We start from the raw sequence: 20,746 nt of genomic DNA, 5'->3' as shown, positions 1-20,746 counted from the left end.
TGGCAACATTCAAGGCATTAAGAAATTCCCTTTGGCATATTATCCTAGAACCAACAAATATCACGAAAGTAGTGCCAACCCCTGGTTTTACAGATGAGAAAACCAAGGTCTCCTCCCCCCAATGTTAACCCTGCATTAGACCTGTAGGTGACTTTAGAGACCCGGTTAGCACTGAGGTGCTGAGTTCACTGAGCAAGAATTTTCCCTGACGAATCCTGCGAATGTAATCTATGAATACCACAAATGTGATTAATATCATGAGAGTAATTTAAAAATAAATAAATAAATAAATAAATAAATAAATAAATAAAAAAGAAAAAAAAGAATTTTCCCTGTTCTGTGATGTCAGCCAATTGTCCTCACTGGAAATTAGGAAAGGGGGGGGGGCAGTTGGAATACATCACCTCACATAGTCCCAATTAAGGAGTCCCTTACCTTCCTCTCGATGGTAGGGTAGCATGTTGGCCATTCTTCATCAGCCCATTCCTCTGTTACGGCTTCTAGCAGCCTGTGCCCACTTGCCCCAGCTCTTTTCAACCCCCGGTCATTAAGATTGCTGTTTGAAATACGCCCTTCTATGGTGTTCTTCCTAGATCATTCAGCCAGTGAGAAAAGGGATCCTACTACCCATGCAGGGCTCTAGAAATTCTGCAGTTTCTGTTTTTTAAAAGGAGCTCACAGAAAGCTGTGAGTAACCAATGGCCCCAGTACAAGAATAGCCACAGTTGAGGACATGGGCACTGGAGACACCAGTCCAGACTTTTCACTCCTCAGAGAAGTGTTCACGGCATGGAAGTGGGGGGCCAGCACTTCCACTAGTCTCCATCCTCACTCCGACTTCTCCCCCAGATCAATCAGGAACCACAAACCCTAGCTTCCTCTCTCTGAAGGCTGTGGCTTGGAGGAGACGGAAATGGCTGAGGTGTGAATATGAGACCTGACTCACCCGGGCTGCACTTGCCACATGCCCCCTCCCCCATACCCACTTCTGAGGTCTCCTGTTCCCATTTTTTCCTTTCTGGCCCGATCCTCTGCCCTTTAGCTCCAGATGTGCACCTGAGCCTGAGTCACCTGGACACTCTACAGCCATTTTCCTGCCTGTCAGGAAGTCATCCCAGAGCATGGGGGAGGTGCACAAGGCCTGGGGTGGAGATACGTCAGGCAGAGACAAGAGAAGAGGAAGTGTCTTGGGTGCTGGGGAGGACAGGCTTGCATTAGTGGGTGGGGACTGATGGTCATTGTGAGCTTTCTGGACACAGAGAGACCTACAGGATGGATTTTCTCCGGCTTCGTCTCCCTGGGCTGCATCAGGCCTTGCGGGGAGCGCTGGTGAGAGGGGGAGATCCCAGAGGCTTCTGGCCATTCCCTGTAGTTCCACCTTTCCTGCTCCCTTAGAGCCTCTCCTCAGGCTTGGGTCCCTTTCCTACAGTCAGCCAGACTCCTAGTCAGACTCCAGTCTTTCCATCTCCCGCCCCCCCCCCCCCCCCCCCCCCCCCCCCGCCAGTGCGTGCATGTACTCCAGGATAGACCCTATGTTGGTCCTTACACAGATTTCCAACCCCAGATTTCTTACCTGGGCTTGTTTGGAGTAGTGCCCCTGGGGCAAGGGCTACCCTTGCCCTGAGTGTCTTCACTCTGCTCTCCTCTCTTCTAGGATTCCTTCAGCGCTTTTGTGTCCTACCTCATAGGAGATACAGTCCCCACGGTAGAGAGGGAGCCGCAGGCAGCTGAAGAGCCTGGGGAAGTGGCCGCAGAGAAGCCAGAGAAGGTTATAGAGGAGGAAGCCCAGGAGGCACTGGAGGGATTTAGGAGTGACCAGGGAGAGAGGGTAGGAGCTCCTGGAGAGCTCATAAGATGCCAAGAAGGAAGTTTAGCTGGTGAACAGACCTGGGGGTGGAGAGCAGACAGCTCCCCAAGGCTCCAAGCAGAAAGGCAGGACACTGGGTCCAGGAAGGCAGCTGAGGGTGCCAGGGGCCAGGAGCCAAATGCTCCGCTGAGGCCTGAGGCAGGGCCTGGGACTCACAGAGACGGGAGCAGTACCAGAGCCCAGGAGATCTGGGAGCACGGTGAGCAGGAAGTGAGCAGTGGGGAGCCGCTGAGAACCTGTGAACAGAAGGAAGAAAAGGAGGTGGTGGTCAGAGCCGCAGAGTCAGGGTTGGCCAGGGGAGTGGAGTCACAGCCAGCCTGGCCCAGGGAGCCCGAGGAGAATGCTGGTACCGATGGGCAGGAGGTTACGGAGGACAGCAAAGAGACAGACTGGGTGGTCAAGGATGCAGAACCCGAGGGGTTTGGGGCCAGAGGGGCTGACAAGGAGGAAGAGAGGATGGTCCTGATGACGGAGGCAAAGGCACAGGGGACACAAAACCCAGAGGCAGAATCTGAGCACTGGGCCATGTTGGGTAGAGAGGCCTGGGCAGCCTCAGGCAGGGAGGAGGTTGATAACCTGGGCATTCAGGAAGCAGAATATGGGCCAGACCCAGAAGACAGCATCCCAGAAGCTACTGGGAAAGTCTGGGTCCTAGAAGAGGCTTGCAAGGGAGGCCAGCAGGATGAGATGGATGAGAAGAGAGAGGCTGAAGCTAGCCATCAGACCCAGCCCCTGGAGAGGGAGAGAACCAGAGAGATGACTGAAGGCCAGACAGCAGGGAAGCAGGCGGAGGGAGACCAGGAGACACGGGGCAGCTCTGAGGACGAGGAAAGGCAAGACCCAGCCACCGGAGAGAAGGGGGTGAGTCTGGAGGAGGAGGTGCAGGCAGAAGAGTCCCCCAGGGAGGAAAGGAGCCCTGGGGCCACAGAAGCTGTGCTAGCCCTGGACAAGGAGGCTCAAGGGGAGCCTGACTTGGAAGAATCTCCAGAAGCCAGGCCTGAGGAATCGTATGTGGGAGAGAAAAGAGAGGCAGCTCAGGTGAGACAAGAGGTGTTGAGAGCAGAGGTCACTGGAGGACAGGACCCTGAGCTGAGGAGAGCTTCCCAGACCTTGACTGAACAACTTGAGGAAGGACAGAAGGGTCAGGAGGAGACCAGGAGAGCTCCAGACCTGAGCCCAGCGGGGATGCTACATTTGGAGGACTGTCACAGCAGGCCTATGGGGTTTGCAGGTCCTGAGCTAGAAGCCCAGGGAAACTGGAGAAGGGATGCGGACAGCACAAACACCCAGGAGGTAGAAGCAGATGCTGAAGAAGCAGGTGAGGAAGAGATTGCAACAGGGCAGGCAGAGGAGGTCCAGGCTGAAGGAGGCCAGGAGTCTCAACAGCCCGAGGTCCCAGGGTGGGGAGCAGAGGCAGGACTGGCCTCCATAGCAATGAGCCAGGAGCTGGAGGGAAGCCAGGAAGCAGAGGCAGGCCAGTCAGTGGGGGAGTCCAGGCCCACAGAAATCAAGGCTGGTGCGGGGGAGGCTGCGGCGCCTTGGGAGACAAACGGAACGTGCAGCACGAGGAGGCTGGAGGAGGTGGCTCTGAGCCTACAGGACAATGAAGACACACAGACCAGTTCTTCAGCTGCTGAGATTATCTTGGGTAGCAGGATTGTGGGGGCCGAGGAAGGGCCCGAATGGGAGGCTGGGATGGCTCCAGAGAGGGAGTTTGGGAAAGCCTGGCATCCCAAGGGCAGAGGGGAGACGGGGGGAGTCACCGAGCTGGAAGAGGCTCCAGAGAAGCAAAGTGGGCAGGAAGCTTGCTCAGAAGGCGCAGCAGAGGAGAAGGCGACTGGCTATGATGTCCAAGAAATCGGTGGGACGGGAGAGGGAGAGCAGGCAGAAACGGGGACATCTGTGATGGCAGAAGGGACGAGGGGAATGGATGGCGTGACTTTAGGCTCCCAGGCAGAGAGAGCTGAGAGGTCCATAGCCCTCGTGGAGACTGGGGGGCTCCTAGGAGAGCAGATGCCGTTGGAAGACGAGGCTAGGGGAGGGCTGTCAAGAGAGCGGAGGGCCCACAACTCTGAGGGAGAGACACAAAAGCTACGTGATGTGGAGGAGGCCGTGAGAGAAGCACAGAGGACAGAGATCCAGGAGAATGATCCAGAAGGTCTGGAGGACGCCTCAGGCCAGCAGACACACCAGATTCCCACGTTAGCTGTGCCTGGCTCCTCTGAATCAGCGGGGGCCACAGCCAGTGCCCCAGGAGATGCTCAGAGCCACTGGAATGAGGTGAGGGCTGCCGCAGGACCCCGAGAGGGACAAGCGGAATTTGGAAGTCAGCTCTCCACAGTTGTCTGTGTCCCTCGCCCTGTAGGCCCTGCTCCCCGGGTCCCTCCTGGATGTCTCTGTCCCTCGAAGTCGTGTGCTTCTCTCACGAAATTCCTCACGGCGGCGCTCGAGGCCCTCTTTGCGTCGAATCTCTGCTCCTGAGCCGCAGTATGACCCTCCCAGCCCCCAACCCCAGGAGGAGCTGCTGTTCCCTGAGCCGGCACCTCTTCAACCCGAGGAGACTTCAGAGCCAAGTGCCCCAAGGCCTGAAGGGACTCCAATGCCAGCCAGGAAAAAAGTGCTGGGACATGGGTAGGCCCAGGGGCACCACACTCGGGCTGGTGAGGAGGCTGTGGGCATCGGGGGCCAGCTCCCATGGGTCTGTTCCTTCTACAGGTTTGGATTCGCTCATCCTGGCATGATGCAGGAGCTGCAAGCCCGCCTGAGCCGGCCGAAGCCACAGTGACAGAGCCTAGAGCCCTCGTGAGACAGGCCTCCTACGGGAGGGTCAGGACGCTCTGCTGGACTCTTGTTACCCTTGACTCCCTCTGCTCCTGGAACACATCGTTTTCACCCTCTGGGCCTCAGCGACACCAGATGTTTATGAAGACCTTGACTCTAAGGAGTTGGATTCCCCAGTGTAAGCTATCATAGGTCCCTGCCCTGGTCACCTTTCCCATCTCTCTGGGCTGCTCAGGAGACTACAAGGAAGACGGGGTTGGAAAGACTCTACTCCCCTAAATCTTCCCTGTATGATCGCCGCGCCCTCCCCGCCAATTACCCATCATGCTAGAGCCCCACAGAGAGCTATGTAAGATAACAGACCTCTGGGGTGGAAGCCCCCGCTCTCCCCCAAAAGAAAGAGCGCTGCCTTTCTTTGTCAATGACCATGGGCAGCAGACCAGTTGCTTTGAGTTTCTAAAATGATAGCTCAATATCACAACTGCAGGTTGCTATGGTAACCTCCAGGCCAGAGTTGGGGAACGTTGCAGGAACTCCAAGAACATAGGAGTAGAGAGAGGTTCTGGCTAGGCAGAAGCTTCGGACTGTTCCCAAGCTCTCCTGCTCAGTGGGTGCCAGACACTCCTGTGAAGACGTGGAGACACAGAGTGGGCCAGAGGGCTTTATTAGTCACCCAGCATGGTGGCCTAACTCAAGAATGAAACAATAAATAAACCATCATTTTCTAAAAATAAATAAATATCCAAGAAATAAATATCTGGTGAGGTCTGTTGGGCTTTTAAGTTATTGGGTCAGGGCTGGGGACTAGTGAAACTCTGCCTGGTCAAAGGCAAATGGGCCAGAGACTGTCCTGCACTGTCGGCCAGACCCCAGCCTTAGAGTCTTAGTGGATGTGGGAAGGGAGCTTAAAAGTCCCTCCAGGAGGGAACTTTTTAGTTTAGTTTAGGAACCCCAAGCCGGGCCTGGGTGCTGGGGCAAGGTCAACAACGTCAGGTCCCGGACAGCCCGAGACAGGACAAGCTCCAAGGAATGTAGGAGCTGGTAGGTATAGAGCAGCTGGGGCCAGGACACCTGGGATGACACCTGATTGGGGCCATCCAGAGCCCCTAGAAGCAGCTCCTTCCCCTCCTCCTCCTCCTCCTCCTCCTCCACTTCCTCCTCCTCCGAGCAGTTGAATCCTGCAGCCAGCACCTGTGAGAATAGATCCATGGGTCACACAGTGCCACCTCACAAACCTAAGAGTCCATTCCTTCTGTTACCCATCACCTCCTAATGACATCTATGACCACAGGCCATGATTGCTCCGGACAGCCTCTACCTCAGACCTCTGGTGTCAGCGTCTCACATCTTATCTGAGTCTGCTACTCTGTTTGCTTTTCCTTTAAAATTATTCATTTTTGTGTGTGTGTACTCTAGTGTATGTGCAATACACGTGTGCAGTACTTGAGGAGACGAGAAGAGGCATCAGGTCCCCTGGAACTGGAGTTCAGGATGGTTGTGAGCCACTGTGTGGATGCTGGGACTCAAACTAGGGTCCTTTGCAAGAGTAAACAGTGCTCTTAACTGCTGAGCTATCTTTCCAGGCCAAAAAAAAAAAAATGTGTTTTTTTAATTTTCAGTGATTTGTTTATTTTTATTTTGTATGTATGCGCATTTGACATGCATGTATGGAGCATGTGTACTGCCTGCATGACTGGTGTTCTTGGGGGCCAGAAGAGGGTGCTGGATGTCCTGAAACTGGCACTGTGGATGTTTGTGAGCTTTTATCCTCTGAGAGAACAGCAAGTGCTCTTAACTGCTATCTCTCCAGCTCTGTTTCTTGTGTTTGTTTGTTTTTGCAGAATCTTCCTATGTAACTCCAGCATGGCCTTGAATTCACAATCCTCTTGCCTCAGCCTGCCAAGTGTCTGGGACTACAGGAATGCATCACCACACTTTTGGCTTACTAGATTTAAAAAAAAAAAAAAAATCAACTTTTACATTCCTTTTCTGTGTATGGGTGTTTCCCTGCCTGTGTGTCTGTACACCACCTACAGGCCTAGTGCCAAGGAGGTGAGAAAAAGCACCAGATCCCCTGGAACTGATGGTTGTGAGCAGCCATTTAAGTGCTGAGAATTGAACCCAGGGCCTCTGGAAGAGAGGCTAGTGCTGTTAACCACTGAGCCATCTCTTCAGTCTCTTTACCTATTTTTTTTTTATGTAAAAAAAAATAGCCATAGTAGAGCAAGGTGCTACAAACAGGGTGGGACTGATCTCCTGGGTCACTCTGGGGGGCCGCTGCTCAGGAAGTCCCTCTTTGCTATTTAGGATTTTTTCCCCCAGGGTCAGCAGGTATGACATAACTACTTCTCGATCTTGCTTGCATTTTCTATTCTCCTTTTACTAAGGAAAAAATTCTATTGCCCTCCGAAATGTCTAGGAGAATCTGAGTAATGTCAGAATTGGAGGGAGAGGAGAACAGATATTGGGCCTGATGATGACAGCGTCTGTCCTGGGTGACCCCGGGTTCTTCTTTCCTTGGAGTCCAATCCCCAAGAGCAGGCAGAGACTTTGGGGCAGAGCCAGGCTCTGATGCTGCTGCTCACTCACAGGATCTGGAATGTCTCCCCAGCCTGATTCACAGGGGTGTTTCAAAAGGGAGCCAGGGAGCCCATTTTGCTTGTGGATCCCAGGGGTCAAGGGTGTAGTGGGCACTCTACCTGGAAGCGTAAGTGCCTGTGGAGGTCCCGGAGATCCAGCCTCATGGCCCACAGCTGCACCCTCTCTGAGCTGCTCCAGGTCCCTTGGCTCCCCAGCCCTCCTAGCAGGGCGGGGAAGGGCCGAAGTGTGGTGGAAAGGAAGCAGAGCCTCTCTGGGTCCTATTGAAGGGAGGGGGGATGGTCAAGAGATACCTACAGAACACCAAACCCAGCCCCAGCTTTGTGTGGGTCTCTTTTTCATTCCAGATTCCACTTCATCCTCAAATCTACTCTTTAAAAAATTGATTGTGCCGGGCGGTGGTGGCGCACGCCTTTAATCCCAGCACTCGGGAGGCAGAGCCAGGCGGATCTCTGTGAATTCGAGGCCAGCCTGGTCTACAAAGTGAGTTCCAGGAAAGGCACAAAACTACACGGAGAAACCCTGTCTCGAAAAACAAACAAAACAAAAAACAACAACAACAAAAAATTGATTGTGTCGGCTGTATTGGTGCACGCCTTTAACCCTCTCTCTTGGGAGGCAGAGGCAAGTAGATGTGAGTTCGAGGCCAGCCTGGTCTGCATAGTGAGTTCCAGGACAGCCAGAGCAAATAGTGAGACCCTGTCTCAAAAAAAAAAAAATATTATTACATCGTGTCTGTTTTTAGCATGTGTGTATGTGTGTGTGCACACACACCTGTGGAGGTCAGAGGACAACTTGCTGAAACTGGTGGTCTTCTTCCACCACGTGGGTCCCAGGGATTGAACTCGGGTTGCCAGGCTTGACAGCAAGCACCTTTATCTACCGAGCATCTTGCTGCCTCCTTGACTTTATTCTTGGGTTCCCCCACGATTGCTTTGAGCTCTATCCCATCTCCTTCTTGGCCCATACTCTTCTCTGGCCTCAACTCGGTTTATCCCCCCCATCCACAGCCTCATTCCACTCCTTCCTTTGCTACTCTATCCAACCTGTCAATCACATCCTGTTTCCAACATCTCTCCCTGCTCTGCTACCTCGTTCCCACTCCAACCCAACTCCCTCTGCAGTCTCCATCGTTTGCCCATTCCACCCCCTTCTTCCATCCCAGGGATAATTTTCACCCATGTCCACAACGGTCTTCTCATCTCTGACCTGACCTCCAACTTCCATCCCTGTGACCAGCCCGTCTCTTTCCCACAACTACCTCCTTTCCCGATCTCAAATCAGTCCCAGCCCCACCTCTTCCTCCACCCAAAGTCATTCTCACCCTCTTCCTGCTCCCATTTTCAAATTCCAGTGTGCTCCATCTCCCTGTGTTCCTCTCCTCTCTCTCTCTCTCTCTCTCTCTCTCTCTCTCTCTCTCTCTCTCTCTCTCAAAGTGAAGTCTCTGCCTCCCAAGTACTGGGATTACAGATGTGTGCCACTATCCTCGGCTTCCAGCTTCACCGCTATGGAGGCATAGTAACCACATAAATCTGCAGATCCACATTCACTCAAACCCTTGTCCATATCAATGCCTCATTGCCAGTCTGCCCAGCCTGTGCCCTTCACTCACAGACAGATGACGCCATGCCTGGAAGGTCAGGGAAACATTGGGGAGATGGTGTCCCAGGGGCAGAAGGTCCAAGCTCACTCCTGGCAATCGAGATTCAGCCTGAAGGGTAAGTTCTGTTAGTGGGGCCCAGTGGGACACGGGGGTGTCCCCACCTCCAGACCCGATTGCCTCAGGGAGACTCACAAAGCTGTGGACACAGCCCTGAGCCTCAGAGAGCAGCTTCCTGGCAAGGTACAGGCTGACTGTGAATTCCCTGCGCAGCTCCTGCAGGCTCAGGGGGCCTGTTGGGAACCCCCAGGCACCAGCTTGTACCAGAAGCAAGGGTAGCAGCAGCAGGCTGAGCCCTGGAGAGAGGAGGAAAGGGGACAAGATGGAGACGCCTGGAGAAAAGGACAAGTTATACAAGCTCTGAGTCCCTTTCACTGGCATCTTCAAGCTGCCCCCTCAGAACCCCCATTTGGACCACAGAGGCTGCCCTGTGTCATCTCTGCACAAGTGCCACTGTTGTAAGAAGACAAAGGTAGAATCTTGACACACCCTCCCACCCACTAACACCCTTGGTCAGTTGGCCTGCATAACTGCATGCATGTAGCCTGGTTGCTAGTACTTTCTCCATTTTACAGTGGAGAAAGACCTTGAGATTGGGTAAAGTGACTAGCCAAAGTTGGACAGTGAAAGGAACAGGGAGGCAGGATTAGATTCCAGATCCGTCCAAACACAGGCCAGTATGCTTTCCCCAGGGAACTCAGACAAAATAGCCACCTGCCTCAGAAGTGGGGACACGGTGCTCTGCCAAGGATTCCTTGGGCACACCCAGGCAGCGTTGGTGCTTTGAACTGACCTAGGGCCATGGGAAAGACCTAGCCAAGCCAGTGAGTGGCTCTCTTCCAGGGACTCAGATGGAAGGCAGTAAGCCGTCATGCACTGGAACCCTTCTGGGGTAAACCAGCAGCATAGTACAAAGGGATGTGGGGTGGGGTGGCACTCATGGGAGGGAGAAGGTTGGTTTCCTAGTCCTCCCTTGAGCAGGTCACTTCTTATCTCTGTGTCCCAGGCTCCCAAGGGGGAGCAGGGCTCTGGAGTGGGGCACTGGGAAGAGAGCAGTCTTCAGAGGTTTCTCAATTGGGAGTTACACAATTCCCCTCGAAACCCAAACCAAAACCATCCCCAAATCCAGTCCCACTCCTGTTCCTCCCCAGGCCCCTTTTCTGTCCATTCATAATCTCTAAGCCGCCTCTAAGTGCCCTCGGTAGGGGTTAACAGATTTTCAGAAGTAGGCAGTGCCTGAGATCTCTGGCATTCAGGCTTCTTGGCTTGGGAACCATTCTGACTCTCTAGAATCCTGAAGAGTAAAGCAAAACACAATTCTACCTAGCTCTAGGATGAGGACAAAGCATGTACCCTTGGACCCTGATAAATATTACACCCCAGATTAAGCTGTTCTAACTCATACCCACTTACCGCCGCTCTAGGTTCTGGACACTCCAAGACCCCTTTTGTAGTGAATCCTGCCCTGGTCCTCCAGCTCTTGGTCCCCGCCCCGTCCTGCCACTGGCCTCTCTCCCTACAGTTCTGTCCCTAGCTCCTCAGCTACCAGCTGCAGACTGGCAACCTTCTAAGCTTCAAGAGGGGCTGCCCCCTTGGTCCCAGTCACCACTTGTCTCAGCAACCCCCACCATGTTCCTCCGACTGTCCTCAGCTCTCAGTCTTCATCTGTCTACATAGTCCCACTCTTGGCCAGACTGCTTATCCAGTCCTCCTCACACCTCCCAGCCGAGGGGTCCCATCACTGGTCCAGCCTGGGCAAGGCTGTAATTTCACTGCTCTGGCCCCTGCCCACTCACACCAGGCTCATTTCCATTGTCAGCCGGCAGTGTCCATTAGCTTGGCCAAAGTGTTGCCCCTCAGCCCTCTGCTCCAACTCTACCTGTTAAACTCTCCCAGGCTCCACCAAACCTCCCACCCCTCTGCCCAGTCCCAGCTTCCAACTCACGCCAGCCAAGGCCTCCTGTCACCTGGCCCATGTCAGGGCCCAGCCTTTGTGTGCAGCCATCTCCTGGGCAGGGGGGTCTTATACTGGGGGCTGCGCCCAGTTTCGCTTTCTGTCCTGCTTGTACTTTCAGCTTTCTGCTCACTGAGTCTTCCCTTCTAAAATGGGGAAATGTAATTTCCCTTCCAAGAGGGGGAACCATGGGGGTGGCGGGAAGCTAGGGTTTCAGCCCATCTGAGCTCCAGATCCACGGTTGGGCTCCCAGGTCCAGCCCCTCCCTCAGCTCCGCACCTCTGGGACTCTGTCCACTCACATAGTTCTGTCCATTGGTGGGACCCAAAAGACCCAGCCTCCTCATACATCTCTGCTGTCACTAGTATCCAAGGGCCATTGCCAGTCCATTGTCCTTTGAATGACAGATGGCCAGGTAAGGGAATTACCCATAAGAGGGGACTTGGTGGGGTTGACTCATCCATCCCCTCATTTGGTTTACCAGATGGCTGAAGAGTGTGCGGGAAGTCATAGCTCCATAGTGAGGAATGAGTCTGTGTGGGGCTGCCGGGGACTAGTTTGACGCACTGAGAGAAGGTATTCAGGTGTCTGTGACCAAGTGCCAGGGCTGAAGGAGACCCATCTCAAGGCCATGCTATCATGATCAGCTTTATTCAGACAATGGCTCAGTCTATGGGCAGAGTCACACAGGATTATGGCTCAGTCCATATCTAGGGTCAGAACTTGGACTAGGGCTGAACTCAGTACCTAGTCTGGGGTGAGTGTATGTGCTGTCTCTGTATTTGGGGCTATCAGTGAACCCTCTGCTTGTGGCTGGTCAGTGTTAGGCTTAGGGCTTCATCAGTGACAGAGTTGTGCAGCCTCTGACTGAGGCTGTGACTCAGGTGAGGCGAAAGCTTAGGCTAGCATAAGATCTCAACCAATGACCAGAACTGAGGTTCAGCCTGTGGCCAGCTTGGGGTTGTATGAGATTCAATCCTCAGCCACGACCCACAGTAGTCCTAGTGTTTCAGCACCATAAAGATCATGGTCAGGGATGGAGCCTAACCACAATGTCCCTTCTGGCACAACCCTGCTCTCAGCCACACCCTTGATTTCCCATCTTCTGAGAGAGCATGGGGGTTTCTTGCTCTTCCCCAAACTCCCACTTTCCTTTTGGGACTTGTGGGGTTTCCCTACTGGCTTCCTGCTGTGAGACAGAAACCAAGGGGGCTTCCCCTGCGGGTACCCCACCTCCTCAGCTCTGCCTAAGCACTGTCCACTCAAAGATGCCTGGGACACAGTGCCAGGGAGATACCAAGTCGTGGAAGCTGTTCAAGTGCTGTAGGGAAGGAAAGGAACACCGGACCAGAACACCTTGGTTCAGTCAAGTGTCCACTGCCGTGTCCCAGGAGCAGCAGCTCATCCACCCATTTCTGACTATTGGGGGGGCTGGGGGATGATAAGGACAGAGACTGGTCTGGTCTTCTGCACAGCCACCCCACTCCCATCATGGAGCACAGCCCTTGGTCCTCCCTCCGTTCTGTCCACTGGCCTTCCCACTGCCTGTCCCCCTCATGAATAAATCACCTCTCTGATTACAGCCTTCGGGACCCTGCCTTCCCTGCCAGTCCCTCTGGCCTTCATCACTTCCCCTGACCGCCAGCTGGAGGCGCCCTCATTTATGCCGGCTCTAGTACCTGGAATGCTGTCCCCAGTACTGCCCAAGTGACTCCACCTGTCCAGTGCCGAGCCCTGGACCTTTCCCTTTGGCTCCCCTGGGGTCACGGCCATCCCCTCCTGACACGGATCTTATCTCAAACGGGGGCTTTGCAGTGGGTGTGTCTCGCTCACTCTACTCCCACGCAATGCTTCTGCCACACCGGCCTCCTCCGGCCTCCTCGTGGCTTTTAGAACATCAGATCCTCAGGACCTTTGCACCTGCTGCTCCTCCTTCCTCTCCTCAGGTATCTGAAGAGTTTACTCTTTGAAAGATCCTGGCTAACTCCTGTCTCACCTTCTCAGATGGCCCATCCACAAATAAAACTCTCCCTCAGGAGAGAGAATTCCCTCAGGAGAATTACACAATTCTCCTCAAAACCCAGCCCAAACCATCCACTTGTCTCTGCATTTTCTATCCTTTCCCTGCTTTATTATTATTATTATTATTATTATTATTATTATTATTAATTTTTTATCATTTGTGTGCATGTGTATAGGGCATGTGTGTCAAAGCGCACATGTGGTAGTCAGAGGAAAACTCTGTGGAGTCAGTTATCTTACATCACCTTTATTCAGGTTTAGGGATCCATTCTAGATCCTCAGCCTTGTATGGCAAATGCTGTGTATTCACTTAGCCATCTTTTTTTTTTTTTTTTTTTTGGTCTTTGGTTTTTGGAGACAAGGTTTCTCTGTGTAGCTTTGCGCCTTTCCTGGAACTCACTTTGTAGACCAGGCTGGCCTCGAACTCACAGAGATCCGTCTGCCTCTGCCTCCCAAGTGCTGGGATTAAAGGCGTGTGCCACCACCGCCCGGCCTCACTTAATGCTTTATTTTTGAACCTCACCTACTGCTTGGTCGGTCAGTCGGTTTGTCTGTCTGTCTATCTCTTTATCTCTTTATCTCTTTATCTATCTATCTATCTATCTATCTATCTATCTATCTATCTATCTATAGCTATGAAGGTTTTGTAAGACAGGACCTCAAGCCAGGCACAGAGACACACACATTTAATCCCAGTACTCAGAACAGAGGCAGGCAGATAGATCTCTGTGAAGTTGGCCTAGTCTGCAAGGACATCCAAGGCTACAGTACAGAGAGACCCTGCTTCAAAAAAAAAAAAAAAAAAAACACATGGTCTCATGTAGCCCAGGCTGGCCTCAAACTTGAACTTTTCCCACTTCAGTGTCCCAGGTGCTGTGGCTTAGCCTGGAGTCAGTAGGAAATGGAAGGGATGTGGTAAGAGGTGAGAAATGGAACTGAGGAAGCTGGGGGTGTGGCTTCTAATGTGTAACTTGCCAATCTTGGACCTCAGTTTCCTCATTGAGACTTGACAGTTGGTTTCAAAGTCAGCCACTGATTACAGGGAAATTAAAACCTAGAGCAAGAGTGAAAGGGCCATCTGCCAAGTTTCTCGTTCTTTCCCACACCCTGTGGGTTCTCCAGAGCTGGGGGAACCCTGAACCGGGGGGCAGTATTTACTGATTGCAGCGGAGCCATGGGAAGGAAAGTCTTACCGGAGGCACGTGGAGAGCGGTAACAGAATGAAGACTGGAACTCAGCTCCTGTGTTTCCAGCTTGTGCTTTACTGGGGAAATCCCTAGGTCATGTGACATCAGTGCCAAAGCTCAGAACTAGCCCCATGGTGCCACCAAGATGGCCTGTGGGGAAGGCAGGAAGGCCTGGAGTTGAGCCTCACCTGGAGGCTTCTGAGCCAGGTGGAGAGCCCCTGATGCTCGCCCTCCAACAGGAAGGTGGATGTGGCTGTAGTACTCCATCTGGGGGCTTTGTTTAGTTTTTTTTTAAACATCTGTTTTATTTTTAATTATATGTGTATGTCTGCATTGGGGTTTGTTTATAGCACGTGGGTGCTAATAGCAACTGAAGGTGTTCGATCCCCTGGAACGGAGTTACAGGCAATTGTAGTAACAAAGGTGCTGGGAAGTGAACTGGTGTCCTCGGAAAGGTCAGAAAGCTCCCTTAACTGCTGATCCATTTCTCCAGCTCCCTCCCCCTTCTCAGACAGGGTCTCACTGTGTAGCCCTGGCGGGCCTGGAGCTTGCTATGTAGACCAAGTTGGCCTAGAACTCACAGGTGACTGGCCTCTACTTTTTGAGTGCTGAGATTAAAGGTATGTGCCACAATGCCAGGCTCTCCCCCACCCCCCAACACACACACTTAAAAAAAAATAGGATTTTGCCATATAGCCCAGGTTGGCCTGGAACTTTCCATCCTTCTGTTTGAGACTCCCAAGTTCTGGGATTCTAGGCATGTGTCGCACACTCTGTCATTGAGAGCCCACCAGGAGAAATCCTACAGTGTCTACTCACAGAATGAACAAGGGACTTCATTGCCCAGCTCTCTCCTGCCTACCATCCCACATCTAGACAGACCTGCATTCCTAGACCTAACTTTACAATGTCCTTTTACAGGGAAAAATGAAGACTTTACCTCTTGTCCTCCAAGGTTGTTGGTTCCATGACAACATGTTTAGGCACAGGATGGTAGGCACATAGTGAGTTCCAGGACAACCAAGGATATATAATGACAGTCTCAAAGGAGGACCCCAGCTTAGATCCCTAGCAAAAGCAGATAAGTAGTCTGAACTGGCCATCTCCTGTGACAAGATTGGTGCCTGGCCCAACTGTCATCAGAGAGGCACCATCCATCAACTGATGGAAGCAGATGCAGAGACCCAAAGCCAAATATTAGGTAGAGTTTGGGAATCCTGTGGGGGAGGAGGAGAAAGGAGTGTAGGAGCCAGAGGGGTCGAGAACACCATGGGAAGTCTCACACAATCAACTAAACTGGGCTCATGAGGGCTCACAAAGAGTGAACCGACAACCAGGGAGCCTGCATGAGACTGACCTAGGCACTCTACATACATGTTACAGTTGTTTAGCTTGGTTTCTTGTAGGACTCCTAATAGTGGGAGCAGGGGCTGTCTCTGACTCTTTCACTGGCTTTTGGGACCCTACTCCTCCTACTGGGTCTCCTTGCCCAGCCTTAACACATAGGGAGGTGCTTAGTCTTACAGCAACTTGATATGCCATGTTTTATTGATACTCATGTGAGACCTGCCCTTGTCCTGGATGGAGATGGAAGAGGAAGGATTGGGGATGGAAGCAGGGTGGGAGTGGGCAGGTGTGAAGGTGAAGGAGGCTGTGGCCAGGATGTAAAATGAGTTGATGAAAAAAATCTCTTGGAAGGAGTCTGTCTGCAGAGACTGATAAGCAGATTGGAATCCAGTACTGTGGAAAGCTAAGAATGTCATCAAATATCATCTTGGACCTTTATAAGTTTCCCCCATCTCAATGTGTCTTCTTGTCTGCTGTACCCACCAATGTATTTTAAACTTGCCTTGATTTATGACTTTCTTTGTTCTGTAACACTATAAAATCCTTGTGAAACTGCTTCCATGTTGGAACAAGGAATTTGGGGTAACCTAAACCTGTGTTCCAGAATCATGGTCACTCATAAAGGCTCCAGAATAAACTATGTCTTATTCCCTTTAAAAATTAAAAAAAAAAATGAATAAATAAGTCAGCAAGGCACTGGGTAGCAAGTTATTCAACTGTCAGATTCCTATCTGTACCGTCTGCACGTGAGACAAAGAATGCAAACTGATACACCTGGAGGGCTCCCCAAGCCGTTGTATGTGAAGCAGTAATCATGGGGCCCTGCATTGGTAAGACTGGGGTTCAGCTATTAGTGGGTATTACAAGGCCTGACCCACAGGAAACAGCAAAAAATACCAGATTTTGCTAATCTGAGATGAGAGTCAGACCAGGCACTCAGCTTCTCACTTGCTGGGAAACCCTTGAACGTCACCTTCTGATCTTTGTTTCTTCCTTTGGAGAATGGGGCTCGGCAAGCAGCAGCTGCCTTCCCAGAGGAGCCAAGGACTCAGCGGAACAGAAAATGCTACATAAGGAGACATCCTGGGAAAGGGACCCAAGACTAAACACATTTACTTCTTTCATACGTGCCTTATATACACAGCTAGAGCTGGGTGGTGGTGGTGCACACCTTTAATCTCTGCACTCAGGAGGCAGAGGATCTCTGTGAGTTTGAGACCAGCCTGGTCTACAAAGCAAGTTCCTGGATAGCCAGAACCATTATACAGCGAAACCCTGTCTAAAACAAACAACAACAACAAAAAAAAAAAAACCAAAAAAAAAAAAAACACCAAAAAATAAAGGAACAAAAACCAAAAAACAACAACAACAAAAAAATCCACACAGCCAGAAGTGATGTTGTATTGTTTACATTTGATCTCACAAGATGGAGAAGCAATGTTATGTATTTCCAACGCTCCGACACTTTGTCTGGAGTCACATAAGGTCAAGTGTGGAACATCCCAGTGCGGCATCATATTGGCACTCAAAAGGATTATATTGAGTCTGTCAGATAGCTCACTGGGGCCTGGAGAGACAGATCATAGGTTAAGAGCATCTGCTGCTCTCCCAGAGGGCCAGGTTCAAGTCTCAGCACCCACATGGCTGTTCACAACTCAACTGTTTGTAACTCCAGTTTCAGATGGTCCTTTGCCCTCTTCTGTCCCCCACCCCAGGTACGAGGCATGCACATGGCACATAGACATACATTCAGGCAAAACCGAATCCATGCACACAAAAACAATAAAAAAACTTTTTAGCTGGGTGATGGTGGCACATGCCTTTAACCCAGCATCCAGGAGGAAGAGGGAACTGGATCCCTAAGTCTGAGTCCAGCTTGGTCCAGAGAGAGTTCAGGATAGCCAGGACTACACAGAGAAACCTTTCTTGAGAAACCAAAACCCTGGCGGTTTGCCTTTAATCTAAGCACCTAAGAGGCAAAGGTTGTTGGATCTCTGAGTTCAAGGCCAACCTGGTCTTCAGAGAAAGTTTCAGGACAACCAGGGCTACACAGAAAATCCTTGTTTCAGAATGGAAAGAAAAAAAAGCTTTTGGGCGGTGGTGGCGCACACCTTTACTCTCAGCCTGAGAGAGGTGGATCTCTGTGAGTTTGAGGCCAATCCAGTCTACAAAAGTGAGTTCTAGGACAGCCAGGGCTACACAGAGAAACCCTCTCATGGGGAAAAAAAAAGACTTTAAAAAAGGTGGCTTGGGAGCTTGGGAGTTACAGAGATGGCTCAGTGGTGGAGAACGCTTCCTGCTCTGTCAGGCTGTTTAGAGCACAGCCATCACATTAGGTGGCTCACAAACACCTGTAACTCCAACCCTTTGAGACACACACATAAATAAATGTAAAAATAAATGTAAAAAAAAAAAGCTCAACGGGTTAGGGTACCTGATGTCAATCCTGACAATTTGAACTTGATCCTTAGGATGTATATGATGGAAAAAGAACTGACTCCAGCTCTGGTGTGGGGCATTTCCCCTGCCCCACCTTCTCTCTCTCTCTCTCTCTCTCTCTCTCTCTCTCTCTCTCTCTCTCTCTCTCTCACACACACACACACACACACACACACCTTCAGGATTTAGGATATTTAGATTTCAGATTTTTGAGTTAGGAACGTTTAACCTACTTGATAAATAATTCAAAACGTGTCAACTGGCCAGGGAGTGAATGAGTGAGGAGAGCCTTCGGGATACAGTCGACAGGTCATTCCTTTCTGTCCTCCATTCCTTTGTAAAGAACAAATGCGTAGAGCTGAGCATGGTTATGCATGCCTATCCCAGCACTACAAGGAAAGATCCTGTCTCAACTACCCTTACCCTCTCCAAAACAGAGAAAGTCTTTGGGTGTGATCCTCAGCACTGAGACAGAGGATGGATGGCTAGACAGATAGGTAGATATAGATATTGATGGAACATCAGTTAAGTGTGGCCCAGTCATTGCTCTATTTTTTATTTTCATTTTTAAATTTTTCTATTTTTTTTAATGTTCTAGGGATTGAATCTAGGGCCTTGGGTTGGGTAAGCCATAACCACAGCCCTAGTCATTCTTACTGAGGCTCATGATGAATGTAGTGGAATAGAACTATAATGTCGTCAAATGCTTATGAAGTGACCAAGATAACGAACGGCCTTGTTCTGTGTGGTGGCTTGAATGACGATGGCTCCCATAGGCCCATAGATTTGAATGCTTAGTCATCAGGGAGTTGCACTATTTAAGAAAAATTAGGAGGCATGTCCATGTTGGAGGAACTATGTCACTGGGGATGGGCTTGAAGATTTCAAAAGCTCACACCCAGCCAAACCTCTCTCTCTCTCCCTGGATCAGGATGTAATTCTCAGCTACTGCTCCAAAGCCATGAGCATCACCTCGATCCTGCCATGCCCTCATCTTGATGATAATGGATTAACCCTCTGAAACTGTAAGCAAGTCCCCAATTAAATGCTTTCCTTTATAAGAGTTGCCTTCATAAGCAAATTTTCTGTTTGCTTATGAACAGATTCTACTCAGTAGATACTTTCCCTGAGTAACTATAGCAACACTAGACTGACTCTTCTCTTTGAAATATGATGCTAGCCTAACTTTTATTTATTTTTCTCGCTTGTTGGAGTGCTGGCACACTGGTTAATGGCACACCTTCATTCAGTTGTCTGACCTTTACAGGTGTCATTTAAAATGAGTTAACTCACTGTGGATTGGTTCTGTGAAGACATGGAAGGTCACTTAAAGTTTCTTTCCATCTTTTCTGCTTCCTGACACACTACTGTAGTGCAGCTAATATTTTGAAACGATTTCCATTGGCTGGACTTTGACTTCAGTGAGTGCATCTAAAGATTTACATGTAGTGCAGTCTTACATCAACATGAAACCATGTGTAAGGCTTTCTCTCATATTCCCCATTAGCCCCAACCCCAAATGATTGCCAAACTTTGCCACTGTGCTCCCGCGTTTGTGTTTGAGCTATTACGTGTTTGTGAAAGCTGCACTTTAAGCTGGCAAGAGATTGTTGAAGAAGCATGGATGTATGTCCACGAGAGTGCTCTCCCTGCTTGTTCCAGTGATGATGGTTCACTCCGTGTTCGATGGCTTGCTCAATGCTGTGACTCATAGTTGACTTTTTTTCTTAAAACAGCTTTATTATTTGTTAATAAAGTTAACTTGAGAGAAAAAAAAAAAAAAGAGTTGCCTTGGTCATGGTGTCCCTTCCCAGCAATGAACAGTGACTAAGACATTGTCGTGATCTTACCCTGGCTCCATTTTTGTGTCTGCTCAGGCAATTTTCAGTCCCTAAATCCCCTCGAACAGTCATATCCACCTTAGCAACACATTCACATCCCATTTGGGACTTTTCATGACCCTGACCATGGTCCAGATGATAACCAAAATAGCTGCTGAATTTATAGTCAACTCAAATGTTACCAGGTTTCTTTGGCCTACACCTGACAATGGTTTAATTGTGAGTTTTGCTGTTAAAAATCTCTGTACTTCTGGGCTTTAGTGTCAAGAGCTCTTTAGGGCAAGAACCTGCTCTTGCTGATAGCTAATAAAAGATTTAGCCTTATATTCTTGGAGGTCTATAACTTTCTCACCTGGACTTGTACTTCAACTATTTCCTCATTTAACAACTCCGCCTCCCAAAATTCCTATGTTCATTTTATACAGACAAGGCTCAGAAAGACCTTCCCAAGCTCACAGAGCTAACAAGTGGTAGCTTTGGGATCTGAACCCAGCAATCTGGCTTTGTTAACTGAGGACAGAAAGAAAAAATTTAAGGAACATGGGAATGGAAAAGAGTCCAGAAATCTGGTTGAATTATCTTGCCAGCTGAGAGTCAAGATTTCCAATATATGGGGCTGGAGAGATGGCTCAGTGGTTGTTGCTCTTTTAGAGGTCTTGGGTTCAATCCCTGGTACACATGTTGTGGTTCACAACTGTCTGTTAACTCCAGGTCCAGGAGATCAGGATACCCTCTTCTGACCTCCATGGGTACTACATGACATACAAACAAAACACTCATACACACACACACACACATACGCACGCACGCTCGCACGCACAAGCACGCACGCACACACACACGCACGCACGCACGCATGCACACACGTGCGCATGCATACAAAATCTAACATTTAAAAAAATTCCAATACATTTATTGTCAATATTTGCTACAGAAACAATGTTTCTTTCACACAGAGATTATTTCAAATGAATGTTAAAACAGCGATGAATCATGCTATAGGCCTAAGCATCTGTGGCCTTTCTCCTTCCCCAACTGTAAACCTGTAAT

General features: G+C 50.4%; 2 protein-coding genes across 2 annotated transcripts; one reads left to right on the top strand and one right to left on the bottom strand.

Moving 5' to 3' along the window:
* The first annotated feature begins 1,185 nt into the window (after positions 1 to 1,185).
* Apobr (apolipoprotein B receptor) lies at positions 1,186 to 5,402 on the top strand. The gene is made up of 4 exons (XM_028861318.2): positions 1,186 to 1,329; positions 1,655 to 4,147; positions 4,233 to 4,498; positions 4,583 to 5,402. Exons 1-4 carry the CDS (start codon positions 1,273 to 1,275, stop codon positions 4,650 to 4,652), a joined length of 2,886 nt encoding a protein of 961 aa, XP_028717151.1. The 5' UTR covers positions 1,186 to 1,272; the 3' UTR covers positions 4,653 to 5,402.
* Positions 5,403 to 5,407: 5 nt separating this feature from the next.
* On the bottom strand, positions 5,408 to 14,336 carry Il27 (interleukin 27). Its single transcript, XM_037203545.1, has 5 exons — positions 14,258 to 14,336; positions 9,042 to 9,202; positions 8,859 to 8,957; positions 7,348 to 7,506; positions 5,408 to 5,839 (listed from the first exon to the last, which is right to left on the bottom strand). The coding sequence occupies exons 1-5, from the start codon at positions 14,334 to 14,336 to the stop codon at positions 5,591 to 5,593; spliced, it is 747 nt and encodes a 248-aa protein (XP_037059440.1). The 3' UTR covers positions 5,408 to 5,590.
* Between the last annotated feature and the right edge of the window lie 6,410 nt (positions 14,337 to 20,746).

The sequence above is a fragment of the Peromyscus leucopus genome, chromosome 1 (assembly GCF_004664715.2).
Source record: "Peromyscus leucopus breed LL Stock chromosome 1, UCI_PerLeu_2.1, whole genome shotgun sequence".
NCBI lineage: Eukaryota > Metazoa > Chordata > Mammalia > Rodentia > Cricetidae > Peromyscus > Peromyscus leucopus.
The sequence above is the reverse complement of the archived record's forward strand: the minus strand, read 5'-3'. Positions and strand labels throughout refer to the sequence as shown.